We start from the raw sequence: 24,873 nt of genomic DNA on the forward strand, positions 1-24,873 counted from the left end.
TATGGTGAGGAAACAGAGGAGAGGTTTTAGGGATATTTGGGACACCAGGGTGGTGTCCCGGTACATGGGATATTTGAACTTGGTCTTGACTGTTGAGTAGTTGTTTGGATGAGAAGGATGGGAGAGGGAAAGAGGAATCAGGGTAGGAGAGAGCTGCAGCATGTGCAAAGATGTAGAGTTGGCAAAGCAGCGACAGTGTGGAGGGGAAGGAAATGTGGTCCAGTGTGGTGGTCGTGGAAGCTGGGAGGCGGCCCGGGAAAAAGAAGGTCACAGGGGTAGTTTCGGTCCAGATCATGAAGGAAAGGGGTGCTACAGAAGTGGAAGGAAGCTTTATTTATTTATTTTTTTAAATGGAGAGGCACGTGCCCAGATTTTAGCACACAATGTCTAAGGACTGAGAACAATCCAGGAGGTGCCAGAGCATATCAGTTGGTGCACCTCCCAGCTGCACAGAGAGCCTGGGTTCCTAGAGAGCCTTGTTCTAGCTCTCAGAACACAAGCTGCCTAGGGAGACTGCATTTAAATCTTATTGATGCTTGCGGTGACCTGTCTGTTGGTAGGCAAGTTACCTAATCTCTCTGTGGTTCAGCTGTTTTCTTCCTTGGCGAACTGGGTAGCGGTGGAGGGTGGATGGGTGGGTGGGTGGGGATTGCAGGGCTACAGTGAGGGTTAAAACAAAGCAGGCAGCAAGCATAGTATGTGGCGCATAGTAACCACTCAATAAACAGTAGCTATGTTTTTACTCATTACTCTTCTTCTAAATCCTAACACTTGGTAAAGGATTCAACTAGACTACTTGGGAGCAGTCTTCCCCTTAAAAAGAAAGTCAGCCATGGTCAGAAGGAAACTTGTACCCTGAGTCATCTCGGTTAAGAATCATCACATTAGAGCTTGCACGCAAACTTGATCCCACCCATAGTTCAAGGAAAAATACATGCAATCTCCTATTTTCCCAGGCTGTGGTTCCCTTTGAGGACAATTTATCATCATCATTATCTTTGTAAGGAAAGAGCCTTCTTTATTAAAATTAGACTCAAACTATGCTCCGGGTTCAGGGAAATGAATCTGGAAGTAGACTGAAGTCCCAGCAGACCCAGTGCTCTCTCTCCCAGCTCAGGGCCCCAGTTGGGGGGTGGGGGAATTGTATCAGGTTTCACTTGGCTGCCATCAGCACATGGCTGCCATCAGCAGCAGAGCCTGGAGTGACAGATGAAAACTCAGGGGGAAGACCCAGGGACCTCTCCTACAGCCCTTCATACCCACCTGCAGCTTCTTCTCAGCATAACTGTCCTTTTGCTTTAGTGGGAAACGAGTCATTTATCACCATTTTATTTCTCTTTCCCTTGTGGTGTGGGTCTTCTTTCCATCCTTAAGAATCTAGCTTTGAGTCAACTAGGGAAGACATTAAAGACCAAGTGTGTCTGTTTTGGGCAGGGAGCTCCCATCATAGTCTCAATTCAACTCAAGGTGGATGCTTAAATATTTCGGGGACCAGATTTATGTTTATCTGTCACTCTACAAGAGGATCTGGCTAGAAATGCTGGGGAGAAAATCCTGTCCCTTAAGTCATTATTAAAAGTCAAAAAACCCAGAAAATTGGGAATCCCTCAGGAATCCATACACTTACTCGTCCATTCATTTAGCGAATATTTGATTACCAGATGCCAAGTGCTGTCAGGTTCTGGGTAAAAAGTAATGGGGACTGGAGGGGGCCAATTGAGGTAGGATGCAGGGAAGGCATCCCTGGGGAGGTGATGTCTGTGGGAGACCTAAAAGATGAGAAAGAACTAAGGCCAGATCCTTTCAGGGCTAGGGTGGGAAGAGCTGGGCATGTTTTTGGAAGTGAGAGGAAGCCCCCATGGCTGGAGAGCTTAGGAATTGGAACAGAGGCTACCACTAATCAGCTGGATGGCTTTGGCCCTGACACTTGACCTCTTTGAACCTCAGTAGTCAAATGGGGGTGACTTTACCCACCCCTACCACATCCTTCAAGGGTTTCTTGAAGATTAATTGAATAAAAGTTAGAAATTAAATATTTTCTAAGTGAAGCATGTTTTAAAACTATAGCCTGTGTTTGTTTGTTTTGTTTTTTGTTTTTGTTTTTGTTTTTTTGGCTATTGATTTAGAGAAGACTGGATATCTCTTTTTCATCAGAAAAGGTTTATTCTTATAATACCAGAAGCCTTCTCTAATCACAGGTTAATTTCTAACTGCGTCCAAGGATAAGCAGTGAGCCCAACGGTACAGTCTTGCTCTCTGTTATGAAATGGATCCTGATCTCAGATCCCAGTTCTGGCATTTATAGTTGGGCTCTTTTAGCAGCCTCTCTGGCCTCAGTATATTCATCTATGAAATGGGGATATTATTAGGACTTAACTAGTGGGTTTGTGGCAAGGATTCATTGGACTGATTCCTATAAATGCCCCATCTGGCACGTGCTGAGTGAAATGGGGGCTTCTTATGTGAAAATGGGAGTGATTCTTATGTCAATGAGGCCTGACCAGATTCAAGGGTCCTCCCAGTACATGTAAGAAGGGATAAGAGTTGTTTATACTGGGTTGATGGTGTCTTCTTTCACGGAGGAAGTTCCAAACTGCTGACTTTTGAGGCCACAGACTCTTCAGAAGCCGGAGGAAGGCACCGAGTCAGGTGTTTTGTTTCCTGCATGCTTAATTGGTTGTAAAATGCTACTAACCCTTACCGCTTCTGATTGAATTAAGTGCCCTGGGAAATCCAGCTGTGAAGAGGAGGGCATGGGAGGCGTTCCCTGTGTCTGTCTTCACTGTCTGCGGACAGCCTCATGCTGGTGAATATGCTCCGCCTTCACTTTTGCCTCCAGCTGCAGACACTTTTCCCAAAGTCTCCCTTCACCCACATGTCAGCTGCCCAAGGTCTGGGAGAAAAATCCAGCTTGACCTCATCTGGATTTCAGGTGACAAGGATTCTCAGAAATCACAAAACAAAAGAAAACATGCCACTGCTTTAAAAGCAAGAAGTACTTTTGTTATTTTAGTGAGAGAAGGCCCATTGAATGGAGAAGCAGGGTTCTTCTTTTACTATAATTTTTTTTTTTTAATTCAAAGATGGACACAAAGAAGTCCCCGCCCTGGCCTCACAGACAAATGAGTTGCTGTTCCTTTGGTGATTAAGGTTTAGAACGAGAGATGCAAACTGGGACCCCCTTTTCCAGATTTGTTTTTTCTGACCCTTATATCACCTGGAAGATTGGCAAGTCTCACCCTTAGCAATCTGTGTTTCCAGCTTCTCTTGAAGTGGGAGGCTCTGGGAAAACCGTCTTCGTGCTCTCCATGCACGCAGCTGGCTGGAGAATAGCCCAAGGCTGTCCATTGCAGACAAGGTGTTGTGTGCACATATATGTATATGTGTAGGTATATCTATATGTTAGTGACTAAGGGGGAGGCCATAGGATGTTGAGGTTGTATAGCCTAAAGTTACCAGGGCTCAGCGGATGGAATATTCTTTCTCTTTTACACACACCTTTTTGGGACCCACCCTTCTGCTCCCTACTCAGCTCCATCATTGTGTCAACACCTCCCTCTTCACGTTTCCACCTTTTTTGGAGGGAATTGCCTGATACCCTGCGGTACATTCTATTGCAGATTCATCTCTTAGAGTTTATAAGCAACCCAGCCTTATATCTTTCTGGATTCAACTCGAGTAGACCGGGACTCAACTGGTTTTTAGCCCCTCAGACAAATATCCTGTGACTTGCTTGGATGGGGCCTGATTGGCTGGATTTAGGTCACATGCCCACCTCTAGAGCCATTGTACAGCTGGGGGATGTGATGTTGGGAGGGGCCAGACCTGGATGACAAGACCACTCTTGTCCAGGCTTGGATTGAGCTTGTGCTGCTGCAGTATAAGGACTCTTGAGTGAGGGGGGGGAAGTTTTCCAAAAGGACGATAGAAGGCAGTTATGAAGGTGGGGAAGGATGGATTCTGGGCAGTCAACTCACAGGCTCCTTCGTCAACCTGTGAAAACTCTCAGAATGGGCCCATTCTGCAGAAAAGTGTGTGCAAAAAATTTGGATACAATGTTCAGGTATTCAGGTTCAAACCCTAGTAGACCATCCATGGACTCTAGGTTAAGAATATCTGCTCTAGAAAATTTCTAAGGTCTCATCCCATTCTACTATTCTTTGTTTTATTAAGTTTTTGACCAGTGTTCATGATAAAAGCTTCTTTAGAGTTTCACTTCCCGTGTTTCTGATTTAAGCTGTTAAAGAGTGACACATGGTAGGGAGGGCAAGGGGGTATGACCTGTGACTACAGAGCACCCCCAGAAAGACCAAATTGTGTCATTGTTCGTCTACAGTATTGCTTTAGTTTCATTTTCCATCAGCATCCTTATGATATCATGATAAATAGTACTTAATAAAGTGTCAGACTCCATTTTGCATTATGATTTTAAAATGATACATTTCTTCTTATATTTTTATGGACTAGAACACACAGACTTATTGGATCATTGTAATATAAACTGGAATAATTTGGAGCTCATGAGATTATTGTCTGTGCTCTGTGGGTATGATGCTCACTGGCCATTTTTATTTGGAGACTGATCCTGAGCTTTCAATCCAAATTAAGGAGTCACTGGTTTTTGTCTGAACTTGGCTTGCATGATGTGTAGGAATGTGGTGATTTTTTTTCCATGAAAGCCATTGCTCAAATTAAATTTGTTATCCCTGATAGCGTGTGAGCGCAGAGGATAGGAGGCAGCACCTGGTGATGCTGAGATTGGGACCAGGGGAGGCGTGTCCCGAAAAGTGAGCAGACAAACGGAGTGGATTTTCGACAGGGTGCTGATGATTTCGGCAGGTTTCAAAAAGAGTTTTCATCTTTAACAGGACTCTGCTTTTTCTCTTGGGACACAACTTTTCAGCTGATGGCTTTTTTCATTTTTATTTTTTATCTTTTCGGTAGAAAAGTGAGCTTGTTTCTTTTCTTTGAAGCAAAAATTTGTCAAGTATCAGCTTACTCTGGCAACCAGAAACTCCTTTCTTTTCTGTGGCTTGTGCTGAAGATGAGGTAGGATGGGTGAGGAGATTAATTTTTCTTTTTACTCAGAGGTGATTTAACATGTTTCTGTGCCTAGTTTCAGTGACACACTGATTAGATTTTTTTTAAGGTTTTATTTATTTGAAAGAGAGAGACAGAGATAGAGAGAGTGAGCACAAGCAGGGAAGAGAGGGAGAAGCAGGCTCCCTGCTACGCAGGGAGTCTGATGCGGGGCTTGATCCCAGGACCCTGAGATCATGACCTGAGCTGAAGGCAGAGGCTTAACCCACGGAGCCACCCAGGTGCCCCAAGATGTTTATCTCTTTTCTGCAGTTCACGATTTCTGATGCTTAACACTATCAACTGCATTTATTACATGGTATTGACATTACTGTTGATTTTTAAAAAATAAAGTAGGTCTTAATGCTCAAGGTCCAATGTACATGAAAATCATTTGAATATCTTACCCCCTAACTTACTGCCACCAGGCAAGTTTCCCAGATAATTCTGATGCTGGTGACCTAGGAAGTATACTTTGGTGAGCTTCCATAAGGGCAGGGACAAAGTTGTCTCTGTGCCTCTGCTTAGCACATAGTAGGGACTTAGTAAATACTTACTGAATGAAAGTTACTGAATGAATAAATGGATGACTTAAGGAAGTAGGCTGAACCAGGAAATAGCAAACCATCAAGAGCTTTGATCACTGGGATTTCAACAAAGTCATCAGAAGGGTTTGTAGAATTTTAGAGAGAAGAGATCCATTTCATATTATTAGTTACATGTCCTTTTGTCCCTTTGGGTTATGCTTAAGTGTTTTAAGAACAATGGCAAGTTTAACTTAGAGATAATATTTTAAACTTTGATGTTGGGGATTTTTTTGAGTAGGAAATTGAGGACATCAGTGGTGTGGAATCTGCCCGGTTGATAGTCTTTTATGAATTATGCATATGTAAAACTAATAAATGATCTACATTTTATAAAGTGTGAGATGGATAGCTCTTAACTATTCTCATTTGAATTAACTGGCAAATCTAGAGGATAAAGACTTTGGAAAAGACACTCATTTTTAGTTCTTAATTTATCCATCACAGTATGGGAGCAACTTTCCCTAGGTTCTGTGCTGAATGATACTTACTTCAATTTTTATAACAAGACAGTTGTTTATTTTTCTTAAAGTAATCCTACTTATAGAAAATTCAGAAAATATAGGAAAAAATCAAAAGAAATAAGAATCTTTGTGCTATAATTCAAAATTACTGCCATTAATATTTACAGACAATTGAAGTCAGATGTCCAATTTTCTGTTTTCTGTATACAACCATACTAGGTGCTGTGGGGAACAGAATGTCACTCTAAAAGGGTCTGTAGTGTCATGGAGAGTCACATGATTACTTAAGTAACTGGAGTACGAGATTTGAAGACCAGTTGTGACAAGAGCTGTAACAGAGTGGAGGAGAAAGTGGTTAATTCTAGCTGGGGTATTTGGAAAGGTTTCATGGGCTCAGGGCATGTTAGCAGCATCTGGAAGGATAAGTAGAATTATAGGAAGCTGAGATGGTGTGAAAGTAGGGAAGGCATTTCAGACCCAGGAATGCAGCCTGTGGTGAAGGCAGGAAGGAAACTTTTTGTTCAGGGTATAGGATGGAACTCAGTGGGACTGACGCAAAGAGTGCTGGCGGGTGAGGGGGGCCAGTGTGTCTGGAAAGGAAGAATCTTGCCATCTATAGGAACTTTGAGAGATTCATGGGTATTCAGCCTTTCTTGGCAAATGCTCAAATACTCCATCATCCTCACAGTGAAAAAGTTTTCCTGGAAGTTTGATTTTAAGTGCTTTCCTCCTGTTTTATTTTTCTTTTGGAGGAAAACTTGAATCAGAGTAATTGTGATCTTGATACAACTGGTATGAAGGGAGAACTGGTACATGTTAGGCTCAAGGAATATTTGTTGGTTGACTAAATGAATGACACTGAATGTTCATACTTCATAACATCTTGAAGAAAGATTGAGCATCCAGAAAAATCCCACATGCTTCAGTTACTATGAATTTGAACTTTTTGATCTCTCTCTGACGTCTATCACCTCCACAGGGCACACTCATATCGAAACCTTTTGAGGACTCAGGAGGAAAAGTGAAATTCTAACACGAGATTCTAAATGTATCTGCTTTAAAATTTTAAACACGTAGGTGTTAAACAGAGGGATGTCACAAGCCTTTGATTTTCAACCTGTGGCTTTCTGTCTGCAAAAAAGACATTCAAAGATAATGACTTATGACACTGGTATCTACATAATGTATAAATAAACTCTTGAAATGTCATTGACTCCTCCCAAGAGACACAGATTATATTGGTTTTGCTTTAGCCATCACTCTCCCGATTTGGTTTGGCTCTATTACCAGATCCGTCCACTGACTAGGTCTTCATTATAGTTCAAATGCATTCGAAATAGGCAAGAGTGGTCATGGGCAAAATTGAAGCATTAAAATTTATAATTGGGAATATTCTAGTGGCAACACGAGGCATTTTTATGCTGACTTTATCTCTAATTTTGAATGAATCTGGAAATGATACTAAGAGTATAGTCAGATATGGCCAATGATCTGTACTGCTATAATGTAATATGAATAAATACAAAGGACTGTAGTTTAATGGATGTGGGCTTTGAAGCCAAACTGTGTACATTCAAATCCAAGCTCTACCACATACTAGAGCTAGGGAATCTTGGGCAAATTACCTAAGTATTTTATCTCAGTATCTCAGGTCATTGAGATGAGAATAGAATTAGTACTTTGTAGGGTCATCGTGAATTAATACCTGTAAAGCACTCAGAACAGGGACTCCACATCGTATGTTCATGTGTTTGCTGGAATAACGACTAAGTTGAGGCATTGAGACTCCTCCTATCTCACTTTTTATGCTTGGCTTTTTGGAGTGCGTCGTTGTTATTAAAGCAATGTTGCCACTTGCATTTGCCTCTTTTCCAGCCTAGAGGAGGATTTGTACTAGTGACCCAGGATTCCCACACCTGACGTCTGTCTCAGATGCTGTCCCTTGGTCTGCAGGAGTTCTGTGCTGGGTGATTCCTTGGTGATCATTTTCCTTGTAATGAAAGCTGTTTATGACCTTAGTCTGTCCCCAGCCCTGAGAAGGACAAACATACACTTGAGTTTGTTTTCTGCCTCATTCCTGCTGTGGATCAGTCTATGAGGATGACTCCAAATGTCTGCCAAGGACCGTGTTTGTACTTTAATACATTTTTGGCAAGAAACACTTGGCACTTGAGTAGTAATCTTTGTATAAGAGTATCCCTGAAGATGAATGCCTTCTCTACAACTCCCAAGCTTACAACTCCTTGGATGTGCCACAATTTCTCACTTAATTTCCAGTCAAACCTTGCAACAGTAGGTTATTAAGCTGCTGCCCCTTTCCCTGTGTCATTTCTAAAGAATTGCAATTTATTCTTTCCCTATTGGCCATTGGTTATTTGTCCCCCCTCTTTCCCTTCTCACTATCCTGATGCTTTTCCCTAGCTTTCGGATTTGACTTCTAGCATGAGGAGACCCATTTGCCGTGAATCCTTTTTCTTAAAGCTATTTTTAAATTCTTGGGTCTGCTGCTATTCTATCCCAACACCTTTTTTTTTTTTTTTTTTTTGGTAAATTCTTGCCGCTAATTATGTTCTCCCATCAAGGCCAAACTCTGAGGTAACGGATGCTTTACAAGTTGGTCATGTTCGTCCTTTCAGACTGAGAACACTTTCCAGAAATGCCCAAGATCTGAAGTATCATGGCCAGGGGAAAAAGTAAACTCCTTGAAGTCAGTGGCCAGTAATATGGGTAGCCACATGCTCTCCCCTTGGGATCCCCAAGATAGTGCCACAACTTGGTACCACTCCACCTTCCACTGTGGGGAGAGAGAAGAGAATTTGCTTCGTCCGCAAAGAATCCCCTCCGTCATCATATTTCTCTCTTTCTTCCTTCCTTGCCTCTCAAACAGACCTGCAGGGGTTTAAGTCAAGGCAGATCCTCTCCCAATAGTGCATTTTAATATCAGAAAAGGAAAGGAGGTCAGCCCGGTGGTGAGAAACCTTTGCCCTTACACAGGTTTGGCCTCCTCAGCCCGCCCTTGTGGCATCCTTGGGATTTTGGCAGACTTATGGGTATCATATTTTCACATGGATGAACTGTACTCTACAACTTCTTCTGTGTACCAGGAACCCAAAAGTGTTGACATTGAAAATACAGGTTTTTTTTTTTCTTTCTAGCTGTTTTGGCTCCCCTCTTTTCAAGAGAGATCTATTTTTCATGGCTGTGGCCATGGGACTCTTATTTACCTTTCCACGGAAGATGACCATAGGGTAGTGATGGTGTTTCTGAAACAGCCCCTGGCAGCATGAGAGGTCTGGGTAGCAACAGCTGCTTTCTGGTTAAACATTTTCAATTTGAGAGAATACTTGTACTCCTGGAAAGTCTTCCTTGGTTGTATCTGGGCGGTAGGTTTGGTCATGAAGGCAGGCAGTTCTATGCTGTGTTGTCAAAGCGAAGATGATGGGACAGTCTATGGAAAGGAGTTCTCCAAAAAGGCTCTTTGATTTGTGAGGCCTTTCCCTCTCTACCTTCCAGTCAGTGTGTGTGGGAGCAACTTGAACTTCACACAGAAAGGACCCCACAGTTGTTTCCACACAGCTGTTTCCTGTGCAGGGGCAGAGTAAGCCTCTGTGTCCTGAATATCTTTGGGAAAGATTATCTGCCATATAACCATCTGTGGGCATAAGTCAGAGGAACTTTTGGGGAGCCTTAAGACTGTAAATGGGGGTTTTATGTCTGGGTTTAGGTGTGCCTTGATGCTTTTCTTTTCCAGCCTAGACATTAGGACAGCAGCTGAAACATCCAAACGTGATTCTTTCAGAATTTGGGTGGGGGAGGTAAATACTCAACCTGCTCACCCTAGATCTACTTAAATGCTTTGCATAATATTTAATGATGTACAAGCTGTTGCCTAATGGTCGGTTTTACGGTGTGCGCCCTTCAGTTCTGACTAGCCGGAGTCCTCCATGATTTAAGCTGCTACCTCCCTCCTTTATGTGTCTTGGCCTTTGGATAAAGCTGCTCTAGTCATTATTGTCTCTCCTTGGTTTCTTCTTTTTCCTTTTTGTAGGTCATTCAATGAAACCTATAGTTCTTGTCGGTCACATAGGTCTTCGCTTCTTTTCTTAACCTTAACATTCCAAGAGAGAAGAATCCTTTTTGTATCTGAAAATCTGAACATTCTTAGTGCTGGGTAGTGAGCAGTTGCCAGAAATAAATAATGATCCCTTTTTCTATGCTGGGTACAATTTAAACATTTCACATATGTTATTTCATTCTTAATGACTCTCTAAAGTGGGTTCTGTTATTTTCCCCATTTTACAGATGCAAAATTTGAGACTGAGAGAAGTTAAGTAATTTATCTAAAGTCATATAATTAACTGAACAATAAAGTTAGGATTATGATGAATGCCACACAGTGGTGCTGGAGAGAAGTATTGTTATCCCGATGTCTTAATAAGGCCACTGAGATTCAGGGAACTGGAGAAATTTACCCAGGCTTATCTTATCTCCAACCCAAGTTCTTGCTCAGCATTCCCTATTGTCATCTTTCTTGTAGAAAGTTCTCATTTCTACCCCCTTGGAGGTCCTGGATTCTGTTTAGCTGAACAGATTAATGGAAAACTCAGTATTCAGAACTGGGTTCTGAATTCCGTGTCATGTGCTGGGTATACAGAGATGATTTTTATTTGTTGTTATTTTACATCTTCATATAGCTGGAGTAGGTTCTGTTGGCTAATCAATGAATTTTCCTTTTGGGGGAGCCTAGAGGTAACTTTGGTATCCAGTATTGTGCTAGTCCAATGGAAGGATACTCAATATACTGACTATCAGTTGGTAACATGTGAGACAAGTAAACCATTGAATAAACAATTTTGTTCTACAAATGTGTGTGTTTAGTTCAGTTAATATTCAATGATGGGCTAATGTCCTACATTAGCCTGATTGATGAACCTAGACACAACTTTTAATAGGATGTCACTTTGAGTTTTATGACTGTCACTTCCCTAATTGAGGTAGTAGACTGAAAGCTCAATAATAGCTCATATGTTGAGCCCTTATTGGGTTGGCTTTTGGAAACCTAACATTCTCTTGAAACAAAATCATACAACTAGAAGCCAAGACATGTGGATTGTAGTTCTAGCTATCATAACTATTATAACTGTGGCTATTATCATGTCTCCTGATCTCTCAATTTTCTCATATGCATGGTGAAAAAGTTATACTAAGTGACGGTTCAGGTCACTTGTAAAGTCTTGTGATTCATGAAAAAAACCTTATACTGTAAGAAGTCCTTTGACCAATATAGGGTATGAGTTTAGTTTTGACTGTAGATAAATATCTTAATTTTGTTGAGTCTTAGTTTTCTTGCCTTTTAAATAGGTTGATAATTCCTGGCATGCCTAATTTATAGGACTTCTGTGGGGCATTTAGTGAGTCCCTCGAGATAGAAGTGCTTTGAATCCTATAACACACCGTGTGAACAGAAGATATTATTCATATTGAAAATTAACAGAAAGGTGTTGGGTTTCTTGCCTCACCCCTTCTATCCCCGAAAAAGACTGGAGTTTGGTTCTGGTTGGGCTGTTTCCTGGAGTTTCTGGAACTCCTTGGAACTCCACAGGGTCAATAGGGGCTTTGTCCTGCCTCCAGTCCGTTTCCCACGGTCGGGAGAAGGCCGCCACACTCTTTCTCCTGACAACACTTTATCAAACACACCCACCACACAAAATGTGGTAATTCATGAGACAAAAGTGAGGTTTTGAGTTACAATAACCTCTGCTTTGTTGAAAACCCCTTCGGAATCTGAGATCCTCTCTGTAGGTCAGCAGACATGTGTGGGTCCTCCGTTTAAAAATGCCTTAAAAACAGCCCGATAAATCATCCCCCAAATGTGTGTGCCACGTCTAACTCTGTCTCTCAGTGGGGATATTTTTAACTCCTACTTCTAACTCCTCTTGGTTCCTTTAAGGAAGTGTGATCCGAAAGGGTCAGGCATTTGGCATCTACTTAGGGGAAACTTTGAAAGAATTCCTGACACTCCCCCTGGGGTAAGGCTGGCTCTCCCCAAAAGAACGGGCCCTTCAGAGCGTCTTTGCCACATAAGGGCTTGTGTGAGGCCCCAGGCGCCCGTTGATGCTGTCTCTTCCCTGTGACAGATGGTCAGGACTTCAATTTCAGCAAGCAATCCACTGTCGAGAGGGCGGGCAGGAGCTTCTGCCAGCATGCCAAGTGACAGGGCAGCTTAGGGTAACAGGGATCTGGGGTGTGCCCAGCATAGCTTTTGTGCTAACGATGGGCTGGTGACAGGCGCCGCACCCCTGCTCATCGTTAAGGCAGAAGATCCCCTGCTCCCTTGATTCTGTTTCTCTCTGGCAGAGCTAGTGTCCTGTTTGCTTGTCTTTCAAAATCCATTTTGGCACCAGATGGCTCCCCTCATGGTGGCTAGCAGTTGTCTGACTTGAAGATGCCAGAGGGTGTGCTGACAGCTCCTTCTAACACAGCCTGAATCTGGCTGTCGGGTCTGGGCTCAAATGTCTTCAACACACCCCCGCGGCCATATCATCAACCCTGAGGAACTGGGGGTCGGGACCCCTGAAGGGAGGATGTCCATGATGTCTCCCTCCACAGTATTTATGCTACTGGTAGGGAATCGTAATGCCAAAATTATTCTTATCTCTACAGTTACACATACACACACTTCTTAGTATAAATGCCATTGTAGTACCATGACTCTCAATGGTACCATTAGTACTAATATCAGTACTGCACTACTTCTATTATTACTAAAACTACTGTAGCCTAATGGTTAAGAGCACAGGCTCTGACCAAATTTGGATTCTAGACTTGGAGTTCTGAAGCTTTGGGCAAGTTATTTAAGTTCTCTGAACCTCAGTTTCTACATCCGTAAAACGGGATTAATACCAGAGGTTACTTAGGGGGGTTAGCTAGGGAAAATGTATTTGAAGCTCCTAGCGCTGTGCTGAGCGCAGGTTAAGCACATAGTACATGGGAGCTGATATTATTGCTGCCACAGTCACCATGCTTACCGATGCCTGGCAGTCTCGCAGCTCTTGCTTGCAGTCACCTTATAAGGTAGAGACGGCCACTGTAAGTTTACAGAGAAGGGGTACAGAGAACTTCAGCTACTTATCCAAAATCACACAAGTTCAGCTACTTATCCAAAATCACACAAGTCAAAGTTGGGATATGAACCCCATTCTGGGTATTTCTAAAGGCTGTGGGTTACGGATTCTCGCTGTCACTTTAATGACAAAGAGTCCTCTCCTGAGGGTTGGCGTGGCTTTTAAAAATGCCCTTCCAACTGGCTTTACTTGAAAGAAGCAGCCAGTTTTCATGTTTCAGGTATCTTTGGCTTGAATCCCAGTAAGATGGCAGACCCACTATCCTTGGGTTTCACCACCTTAGCTTCTGAAAGCCATTTGTGATCACAGGGCCACCCAGCATTGGCCTTTTGAGAGCTCAGAGGAAAGGACAATACAGAGGCACTCAGGGTTGTGACTCGTCCTCAAACCTCTTTCCCTTCCCAAGTCTGCCCTATTGAAAGGGGACATGAGTCAGGACCAGCTGATGGCCCCAGGGAAGGACAGTGTTATTCTTCCTACTGGCAGAGTGGATTCCATTTTATAAATTTGGGCTTCAGTGGTGTCCCATGAGTCATTTCTCTTGTATGGAATGTTGATGAACTTTGGCCTCTGTGGAGAGAACCTGAAAGTAAGGCCAAATGATTGTTCAGAGGCCTGCCTTTGTTGATGGGCGGTTGAATGGTACATGATGTTGAAAAAGAGTCATTTTAGGTAAATGTTTACATTATATATATTTTTAAAGATTTTATTTATGGGAGAGAGAGTATGAGCAGGGGCAGAGAGAGAGAGGGACACGTAGACTTCCTGCTGAGCAGGGAGCCTGACGTGGGGCTCCATCCCAGGACCCTGAGATCATGACCTGAGCTGAAGGCAGACGCTTAAACCAATTGAACCACCCAGGTGCCCCAAGATGTTTACTTTTTAAAATGTTCTTTTGGTTGACAAAGTTATTGTCTCTCTTCAGAGTTACCCCCACACCACATTCTCCTCTCTCAGGGACCAGGGAGGAGAGAGATTCTTCTGGGACCATGCTCAGTTCAGTATTCAGAAATCGGTTAAACTCAGTGCAACTTTGTACTGTGTTCTCATTTCTGAAGACCCCTGTGTTATTTGCTTAATAGACTTTGTGCTCAGAGCTAAATTCAGACTGAGGCATCATGGCATGATAGTTTTTCACAGATTCCGTGTATCAAGGTGGGAATTTTATACTCCAGAGGAGGCTTGAATGGGAGAAAGGTGAAGAAAAGAAAATGCCTACAAGAATTTAACTGCCCAGTATTTCAATGTGTTCTGATATTTTTTGGAAAACACGTGGGCCTGATAGCCATAGGCCTAAAAGTAGAAGGGAATGGAGAACTCAGGGTGGTTTTTATTTTTATTTTATTTCTTAAAATTTTATTTATTTGAAAGAGAGAGAGAGGAAGAGAGAGCATGAGTAGAGGGAGAGGCAGACGGAGACGGAGAGGGTGACTTCCCGCCGGAGCGGGGAGCCTGACGTGGGGCTTGATCCCAAGACCCTGGGACTATGACCTTGGATAAAGGCAGCTGCTTAGCTGACCGAGCCACTCAGGCACCCCTCAGGGTGGTTTTTAAAATGCTTCTTTCCCCAAACATGGGCCAGTGGAGAACGAGTAGATTGCCAGCATGAATGTCCTAATAGCACACCTTTGATACCTGTTGTCTTTCTGTGATGGACTTTAACAACTATAACATAAGAAATAATTCAGGGGGTGCCTGGGTGGCTCAGTCAGTTAAGCATCCGTCTTTTGGTTTCAGCTCCGGTCATGATCTCAGGGTCCTGAGAGTGAGTCCCATGCGAGGCTCTTTGCTCAGCCAGGAGTCTGCTTGAGCTTCTACCTCCCTTTTCCCCTCCCCACAATGTGTGTGTTCATGTGCCCGCATGCCCTCTCTCCCTTACACACTAAATAAATAAATAAATAAATAAATCTTTAAAAAAAGAAATAACTCAAAAAGCTATAAGGTGGCCATCTAATTTATCACCCATGATGGGACACCTTTCAGAGTTAAAGTGGACACTATTAAAATGTCCCCTAACACAGCCGGTGTAAACCAGGTTTGTTCCTGGCAAATTGGGACTTTTGGTCACTCTAGCAAGTAAAACACATGGATCTCACTTTAGAACGAATTCAGGTACCAAGGTGGCAACAAAGTTCTTATTCAATCATGAATAGCTTTTGTCTACAGTAGGCAATATAAGAAAGACATGCAGGAAATATTTGAGAAGTCAAAGGACTTCAGTCGGTATGTGAATCTTATCTACTTCTTGTGGGTACTACTAATTAAGGTATTTTATTTGGAGGTGCTAAAATAAAAAGTGTTTACCATCTCCTTATATTCATCTAACATGCATTTTGCCAGTTCATCATTTGTGAATTTATGGGGCTTAAATTACATGTTGTTGGAACCATGAGTAATTCTCAGGCAATTATACCCAATTGGAACCTACCTTAAATTATGGTGAAGACCTTCCCTCTGAGTAAAAATACTTCCTTGGGGGCTTAATTCTTTTGTGAGATCTGTTGGCAGCACTGAGAGTGTTTCCTTCATAGAGAAAGTCCAGCTTAGATGCAAAACAAGGGCTAAAGCTTCAAATAAAATATTGAGTCTAAAACCTTCCTAAACATTTCAGAAAATATGTGGAGAACAGAATGTATAACCTAGATGCGACTTATTACATTTTCCCCTTCTGTGTCAGGACGGAAAAGCTAACCATGATGATTTGTTTCTTCACAGGTTCTTCTTGAAATTTTTCCTCAAATGTAACCAAAATTGCCTAAAGAATGCAGGAAACCCACGTGACATGCGGAGATTCCAGGTGGGTTTGTCTTATCTTTCTTAAATCTTGATAATGGCACGAATATCAGGAGAGGGTGCAAAAAGTCTTAGGCAGAGGAAGATACAGAGTCTAGTTATTTCCCCAGAGGTAAGGAGCCGGTGAGGCTCCTGGTCCCCCAGGTCTCTGCACTCTAGGAGTTGTTTTTATTAGGGAAGCATCAGGACTGAACCACCTGCGGTCATTGACTGAGGCAGTGATGTCCTCTGAGCCCACTTTGGCTTCCTGAATGGACTCATACGCTTAAACCACCGCAGGTTAAGTAAAGTACATAGAAATGATGTACTTTCTAGAATTATGTCCTCTTCTTCCTTCCTTTCTCTCTGTTCTCCTCTCCCAATTTTGGAAGTTGTCACCAGTAATTGTCTATTAAAAACAGACCCCCTGATGCAGCAGGGCACATCTAGAGTGTGATATGGGTGACCCTCAGTTCTGTGTCAGCAATGTCCTTAGACAGCCTGTGTGAAAGTCCTCAAGCACCAGTCAGATCAGCCACCATTCAAAGCATGAGGGGCGTGTTTGCCTCATATAATTACACATTTAGTGACAGAAGAAGATGTGAAAGCAAAGTGTTAATTTTGAAAACACAAAATGGTAGTTAGGTTTTAGGAAAGGTTGCTAAGTTCTAGATACTGGCACTGCTCAAAATCGAAAGTGTCAAGAACCCCCCGGGGATCTTGTTAAACTGCTAATTGAGGTCTCCCGGTGGGCCTGAAACTCTCCATTTTTAACAAGCTCCCAAGCCATGCCAATGACAAAGACCGTGCTTTGAAGAGCAAGGTTCTAGACTTGTGTTGCTTTCCATCTCATTTTATGGGTAACTTATTTGCATGGTCAACGTTAGTTGTCGTGCAGTATATCAGAGTAATGACGCATATATTCACCCGTATGGTCTCTCAGTGAAAACAGTCTGGTGTTGAAAGTATCCTCTTAGGTACGGCCAGTCAGCTTTAAGTGTAGATTGAAATGTACTGTCTCTGAGAGGATCTTGAAAAACTTCTCCCTCTGATGGGGGAAATGTTATGGGATGATTCTGAACACTGATTTTCAGATGTCAAGATCTCTTTGTCTCCAAGATGATATTTTTTTAAGAGGTGGGACTTATTGGCCTCAACGAAAGAACAAATTCAGTAGAAAGAAGACATTTTCTCCCAAGAACCTGTAGTACTTTTATAAAATCATTTGGCCTCACCACCTTTTGTCTTGACAGAGATGAGTAGAGAGATTCCCTGAATTCCTAATTTCCTGGAAAATGTTTCTTCTGGCTAGTCGCTGACCCCAGGTTGGAAGACTTGGGTAATCTCCTTCTCACACAGGACTTTTTTGTGTGTGTTGAGATGGAGTTGGCTTTGCTGCTAAACAACACATGTGATGCCCATGTGCATTGCTCTGTGTCCTGCAACATGAGGTTGGGTTTCACTATAAAGTGTTTTTCAGCTTGTTTTGGTCTTGAGATGAGCCATTGCTTGGTCCCTTGACCAAGCTTGGGTTAAGAACAAGGCATATCCAGGCACGAACCAATTCATGTCTAATAAATATGTCCAATAGACACAAGTCATGCCTTATGAATATCAGGATCCACTTTGCTCTGCTTCTCAGGGCAGCAGACTTAGAGGTGTACTTTGGTGACATTGGGAATCTAAGAGTATTTGTGTAAGACTTCTGGGGCCTTATTTTTCCCTCAATGGACCTGTTAGTGAAATGTCTGAAAGCCTTAAATTATAGAGATGTAGCTCTCATAGGAGATGAAAAACCACCTCAGTCTATTATTTTTGATAGTATCTAGAAAGCTTTATTTTTGCAGATAGTTGTTCTTCATTTAGTAGAAAGGATACTGAAATGAGGGGTGGCATGAATTGAATTTCTGGAAAGCCTCAGTTTCCTCAATTCTAAAATGGAATAAAAATTATGATTCTTCTTATTTTCACAACATACAAATGACAACATTTATATGCATAACTAATTTTCAAATGATAAATAGAAATGTTAGCTTTTTGGGAACATACTTGTAATACACAAAAACTGGGTCAGTACTTCAGTACAGGGTTTCTCAATCGAGGCACAAGTGTCATTTTAGACTAGACAATCCTTTGTTGTTTGTGGAAGGGCGGATTTGTCCTATGCACTGTAGTACGTTTAATAGTTCATCACTGGCCTGTACCCACAGAGGCCAGGAGAGAAATTCCCTCAGCCCTTAACCTAATCATGACAACCCAAAATGTCTCCAGACATTTGTAATGTTCCCTGGTTGGGGTGGGGATGCAAAATTACCCCTCCTTGAGCGTCGTTGGTCCAGTCTTATACCTAATGACTACTGACAGCCTCTTCCTGGTGACAGTGCTACAGTCCCAAAGAGTGCTCTTTTTTTATTAAGCATGAGAACTGCCTGACCCAAGGTCCATATGTCCTTCAAATACATGTGTTCTTCCCTGTGAGTCTCCAACCATCCTAAAGTAGGTAGACTTCTCTAAATAGGGGCAGCAACCTTGGCCACTACAGAGTTAATTTTGAGTTGAAGAAGAGCTCTGTCCATCAGCAAGGACAAATTCCTTATTGGATCTCAGATTTAAGTTGATTTGTCCCCATCACCCCGTTATCACTTTCTGGGAGAGGATAGAGGGAGCCTATGGTAGAAAGAACATTGACTTAGGGTTTTTGGTTTGTTTGTTTGTTTGTTTGTTTTTTGGTACACATATAATTAATTATAATTTTTCCACAATTAGCACATGGTCTTCTGCATGCAGGCATGTAGATGTTTATGCAGTTGGGGAATGGATAAGTTTCCTCAATAGGGTTAAAATAACACCTCAAATATCCTTACCAAACCTTTCTTGTTTTCCCCAGTGGTGTTTTTTTCATTAATATTATGGTCCTGTATGTTTCTCTGCATCATCTCATGCTGGTAGCCATCCCATCCTTCTTGAACCCATCTTTTCCTTGGATTCCACAACATTCACTCATTCTCAGCCTTCTTAAAGGGATGCTATTTGTTTCCGCTCCTGTATATATTGAAATTCCCTAAGTTTTCTTTTGAGACCCAGATCTTTTCCCACTTTGTAGGGCTCTCTTAAATATCTTCTTCATTCTCAGCATATTAACCACTGTTTGGACCACTCAGAACTCCTGAGTCAGGTTCCCTGAGACCTGACATCCAAATCCAGACCAAGCTCTCCAGCTGCCAGTTGGAAACTTCCAGGAACTTCAACTCACTGAACCCCAAAGTCCATTGTCATCACCTTTCTTTTCTTTTTTTGTGCTTCCATCAGAAGTTGCCTTCTCTTTCCGTGTTCCCTATCTTGGTCTATTTCCATTTATGTTAGGGCTGGGGAGATGACTGTTTATATCTGTGTCTACATTCAATGTGTTCCACATAGGTGTATATAAATATACGTGCCCATGCATGTGCCTTGACATACATCTGTAGACATTGGCCATGATGGTGATAATGATGAAGCTAACATTTATTAGATACTTATTATGTGAGAGATATCATGCTAAGTATTTTACATGAATTATCATTTTATCTTCACAATGTCCCTGTTAGGAATATACAAATATGTTATTTGTAAAATGTAACTTTACACATGAGGAATTGAGGCTTAGAGGAATTAAGCAATTTGCTCAAAGTCACACATCTACTAGGTAGTGGAGAGGCAGTGATTCAACCCAACCATCTGACTCAGATGTTATCTAATGTGGAACAGTAAAGAAGCTGGCCAGAATCTGTAGGGAGACACTTATTGCCGAGAAAATAAGGAGGTCTTCAACATCTGAGAGCCAGAGCGGCAATCCATGAATATATGCTAGAACCTCAGGAAAGCCGTGAAGAGGTGTTTGCCCTATAACAAGCCTGAAGCTACTATGTGCATGAAGAATACGGGAATGCCACGAAAGTTCGTCAGGCAGAGCAGAGTTTCATGGAAGTAAAAGAACATGAGCATTGTTTCTGAGCAGAGCTACAGTGTTGGCCAATTTTTTGCTTGTATGAACCTTAGAAAAAGAAGCTATTACTCATAAGATGGCTCTAGCTTTACTTAACCTATGGAGGGCTGGGCCCCTTCTCCAGAGCAAGAAAGATCCATCATATAGATGAAGCATGAGTTAAGTGACCTCTGACTTCTCAGAGAACTCTGGAAGAAACCGTACTGAAGTTCCCAAATCTTAGGACTTGCCCAAGAAGGGGGAAATTAGCCTCCCCTGCAGCTCCCCTGGCTGAAAGCAATGTGTCAGAGAGACACTGGTTGAAGGTTACCTGTGAAGAAGACACACAATTTCCATCATTCCTCTCATACTACCCCAGTAAGAAGTAGGTTTTCTGTTGCGAGCGCCTTTAAGGAGGAATAAGAAAGTGTCTTTTTGGCATCAGAAAACTCTGGTCTATCCTTGACATCTCAATGTGGCTTTTCTCAGTTATATTGAAAACCTAAGACCTAGAGACACCTGATCGAAAACGTGCTCTCCTGACTATTAAGTGGGCTCTCTCCAACACTCGTGGCTGCTGCTTTTCTCTCATCTCATTTTGTATGCTCACCAGGCCGCCCTGAACTTCCTACAGCCACGCCAGAGCGTGTATCCTCTGAACAGCAATCAGGGGCCTGTGTAGGTGACTGAGGAGGACATAAGAAAGGTTGTTGATCTCTTGACACGTAAAGACATTCTGTCAAGCAAACTCAGCCTCACAGCGGCTGAGCTTCTGGTGTGTAAACAGAGACTACTTAATTACACAGGTCATGTCAATTAGTGTGACCTTAGCGTTTTCAAGAAATTAATCACTTTCTGCAGAGCTGAGCTGTGTCCATACTTTAAGGCATTATGGAATAAACCTTGTAGAAAATCTGGTATAATCTTTTTTTTTTTCCTCCTTCTTCTTAATTTATGATGGATGTTTTCTTTTGAAATCCCCAGGCTGTGGCTAGGGTAGCAAAATTGCTTAAATACAACAGTAGATATAGGCTTCATTCAGTTCTGGTGGGTTTGAGGAAGTGGGGAGGAAGAGAGAAAGTGGGGGTAAGCCAGGATGGAAACAGCTCATGACAGGGAGAAATTCACTGTGACTAAATGAGCCTGTTTCTTCATCTTGACACTAAAAAGATGCTAATGTCAAAGGACTGTGTTAAAACCATGTCGTGGGTCTGGTTTTTAACTGACAGGAGCTAGACAATTCCAGGTGAAGATTTAAATCCTTATCAATAGCTTTCCTTGTTGGGGCTGGCAGAATGAGGGTGGTGAGGGAGGGAACAAGAATCGGGTACAAGCTGTCATCATGGTAGATGCCATAGTACCTGTGAAGTAAGGCATCCATTTCCAAATTCATCTTATCTCTTCAACAAAAATTTGTCCATAGGCTACAAATCTATATTCATGTATAAATGTTAGATGCATGACTGTGGATGAGTGTAAATTTAAGATATATTCCTTCATTCAGGCGTGCACGCACTCAGTAGAATTTATTGATGTGGCAAGTGGTAAACACATTGCCAGGAACAATAAAGACAGGGTGTTTGTCCTAATGAAGCTCCTATTCTAGTTGGGGTCTATTTGTTAGGATAATACTAGCTGCTGTAATACATAGAACAAAGAATATAATGGCTCCCACACCACAGGTCATTTCTTGTTTACATCAAGGTACAAGGCAAGATGTTCTTGGTGGGTGAACAGGTCTCATACATAAAGTGACTTGGGGACCGGGGCTCCTTTTGTTTTGTGTCTCTGCTATCCCCTAGAGCCTTGTTGTCTGTCCATCCAACTGAAGGGCAAAGAGTATATAGAGGGGACTCATGAACTTCTTAAAAACCCGCTCTTAGAAGTGACCCTTGTCAAATATGCCCATATTCTATGGGCTAGAAATCTGTCCCCCTGGCCATGTATAACCACAGAACAAATTGCAAATGTCCATTTGTATGGCCCACACAGGACAGAACACGGATGTGCAGGTAATAGGTGCCATCAGCTGCTATGATGTGTACAGATTAGTAATTAAAAATCATCAAAACTTTTCATTATTACTATAAAGAATAATACTGGGGCGCCTGGGTGGCTCAGTGGGTTAAAGCCTCTGCCTTTGGCTCAGGTCATGATCCCGGGGTCCTGGGATCGAGCCCCGCATCGGGCTCTCTGCTCAGCAGGGAGCCTGCTTCCTCCTCTCTCTCTACCTGCCTCTCTAATTGTGATCTGTCAAATAAATAAATAAAATCTTTAAAAAAAAAGAATATTACTAATATAAGAGAGAACACATGTGGGATGGGGGATAGGAGCCTAATTTAAAGTGGGTGACCAGGGAAAACTTTTGAGGAGGTGATATTTAAGCTCTGAGCCAAAGGATAAGAATAAAGCACCCTGAGAAGCACCTGCAGAGTCTTCTGAGCAGAGACAACCGCCAGCTCCAGATTCATGCTTATCTCGCTTTTATCGGAGGAGACAAACAATCCTCCTTCACTTACTAGTCACTTGGAGTGGGGTTAGGAAATATGAGGAGAAACCACCAGGTTACCATCCCAAATCCCCACCAAAGAGGTGTTCTTTTAAAAATGATGACACAGGAAATGACGGAAAAAGGCAACTCTCTGCTCTTGTTTTTGGTGAATTCTATAAATTTTGGAGAATCCTTGTTATTTATTCAAAAGCCTACAGAGACTCTGAATCAATATATTATAAGAGATCGTCAGAGAATTCTTAAAATACATCCCCTACCTCTGCAGTTTCAGTCTGCTTTTAAAAGCACTTAAATAAAGAAAGAAATATTTGTATCCTTTTTATTTCTCTCCCACCGTCCCCTACCCCCCTGTTACATTGTTTTGACAAACAGCACATCTTGCAATTAAATTCTTTACCAACAGAATGCTAGGGGCCCGAGCTGCAATCACTCTCTTCATACAGAATAATTTCAAGATGCAGCACGCTGATTAATTATACTGAAAGCAGCTCTAATGATAGTTTCAGAATACAGGATTAATTCGCATAACATGGTAAATACAAATGGTGGATTTTCAACCTGATATATTAAACCATTATGGCTTATTGGGCAAATATGTATCTTGGCATGAGCCTTATGCTGGGCCTTGGCAGAAAATATGCATCACTGAGAAGGAATCCTTATGAATGCTATTTGATGAGTGGTGGCTCTGCACTTAGAGGAAATAAATTTCTACATTAAGTACAGTTGCTATTGAAGAAATGTAAAATACGTGAAAGGATAGATGTTTAAAAGTGTTTGGTGTAGATCAGGGTTGCCAGTGGATATTGCTTCTGGGGATGCCTCTACTTAGTGAGACTTAACCAACAAAAGATATTCTTACGTTCTTTCCTTTTTAAGTTGTAACTTCCAGAGCTTTTATTACGTATGAGACACCGTACAAAGTGTTTTGCGTGGATAATCGTATTTTTCCACTGTCCTTTCCCTTGTTTACTTTGCTCCAAACAAGCACATTGGCCTATCTTATTTTCTTTCATTTTTCTTCCTTGGATACACCAAACTCATTTCTGCCTCAGGATCTTTGCACTTGCTATTCTGGCTTCGGAAACTCTTCTGCGGCTTCATTGAATAGCTGGCTACTTCTTTTACTTAGATTTCAGCTAAAAACATCACCTCCTCAGAGATGCCTGCCTTAATCACCCAATCAAAAATAGCTCCCACCTAGGTATCGCTCCATCCCCATCTTATTCTCTTCTTGGAACTTTTCACATTCAGAAATTTGCTTTCATTGCTTAGTCACTGTCTGAAAACCCCCTTTTGCCTCTGATAAGTGCTAAGTTCTTGGTGGACAAACAATTTATCTGTCTTGTTCATTGCTGCCTCTCCATAGAATAATGCCTGGAATATAACAGGCTCACAACTCTTTCCTCTGATCTATTGACTTATCTAAGGTTACAAACTGGTAAGTGATGGAGTTGGAGTTCAAACTCAGGACTCTCTGACCCTAGAATCTGAGCTGTTGACTAATATACCATTTTTTTTTTTTTTTTTTTTTGCTCTCAGTTTTCTCATCCTTGCGTCATGGTCTCATTGGTAGAGAACAGACATGGCAATTCTGTATGTTTTGGCTCGCTGCTACTTAAAATAGCCAGTGGGAATACATACACGGAGAGTACCTGTTAAATACCAGTGAAACCATCTAGAGTCATCAAAGGTTTCCTGATCCACAGAGGGAGGACCAAGGTTCGGGTCACCGATGAGCTTTTATGTTGAGCATGTGTCACAGTTCAGGAAACAGAAGCTGAGTTTAGTTTCCAAAGATCTGAATGAGTTTAGCATACATATCTGAGCACTGAGAAGTGTCTGCTTTTGTCTTACTGTTAAGAAAAGAGATCTTTTTGCCTTGAGCCTTACAAAGTAGATTTAATTCCGTCACTCCCTCCCTTTCTCTAGAAGTTCCTCTCCGTTACATCCCGTAGGTTCATGTGTCCTCCATAATTTTTAATGAGTTATTTGGGATCTTTCAACCAGATAGAAACTAGCAATCAGGCAGGTTTCAGAGACTATCTCATTCCATATCAGTCAAGGATATTTTAAAGGACAAAGTTAATGAAGACCTGATTCCTAACTGCGGCAGACCATTTTTATGTATATAATACTTAGAGTGTAGTCAGTCATATACACCCCAGCTATATGTCTTGGGAGATACCAGCAGAGTCAGGGGAGAACAGACTTCAGCTACAACTCGTAGCATTTGTGTTGAGAGGCCAGAGGCCACGGTGGGTGAGAACTGGACCTGGAGTCTGGAAGTTTCCCTCCAGGCTTACCTCTGCTCTTAATTTGTCCTGTGACCTTGAGGATGCTTTTAAACCTCTTGGGCCTCAGTTTTCCAAGC

General features: G+C 42.1%; 1 protein-coding gene across 4 annotated transcripts in view; it reads left to right on the top strand.

The window, feature by feature from the left end:
* EBF1 (EBF transcription factor 1) overlaps positions 1 to 24,873 on the top strand; it is a gene marked incomplete at its 5' end in the record, with an annotated part of 382,001 nt that overhangs the window by 227,007 nt on the left and 130,121 nt on the right. For all 4 annotated transcript variants that reach the window (XM_080803881.1, XM_080803882.1, XM_080803883.1 and 1 more), the window contains one exon: positions 15,967 to 16,048. In XM_080803881.1, the coding sequence (XP_080660007.1) occupies positions 15,967 to 16,048 (82 nt within the window). The remainder of the gene's footprint in view (positions 1 to 15,966; positions 16,049 to 24,873) is intronic.

The sequence above is a fragment of the Martes martes genome, assembly GCF_963455335.1.
Source record: "Martes martes genome assembly, chromosome: 5".
Classification (NCBI taxonomy): Eukaryota; Metazoa; Chordata; class Mammalia; order Carnivora; family Mustelidae; genus Martes; species Martes martes.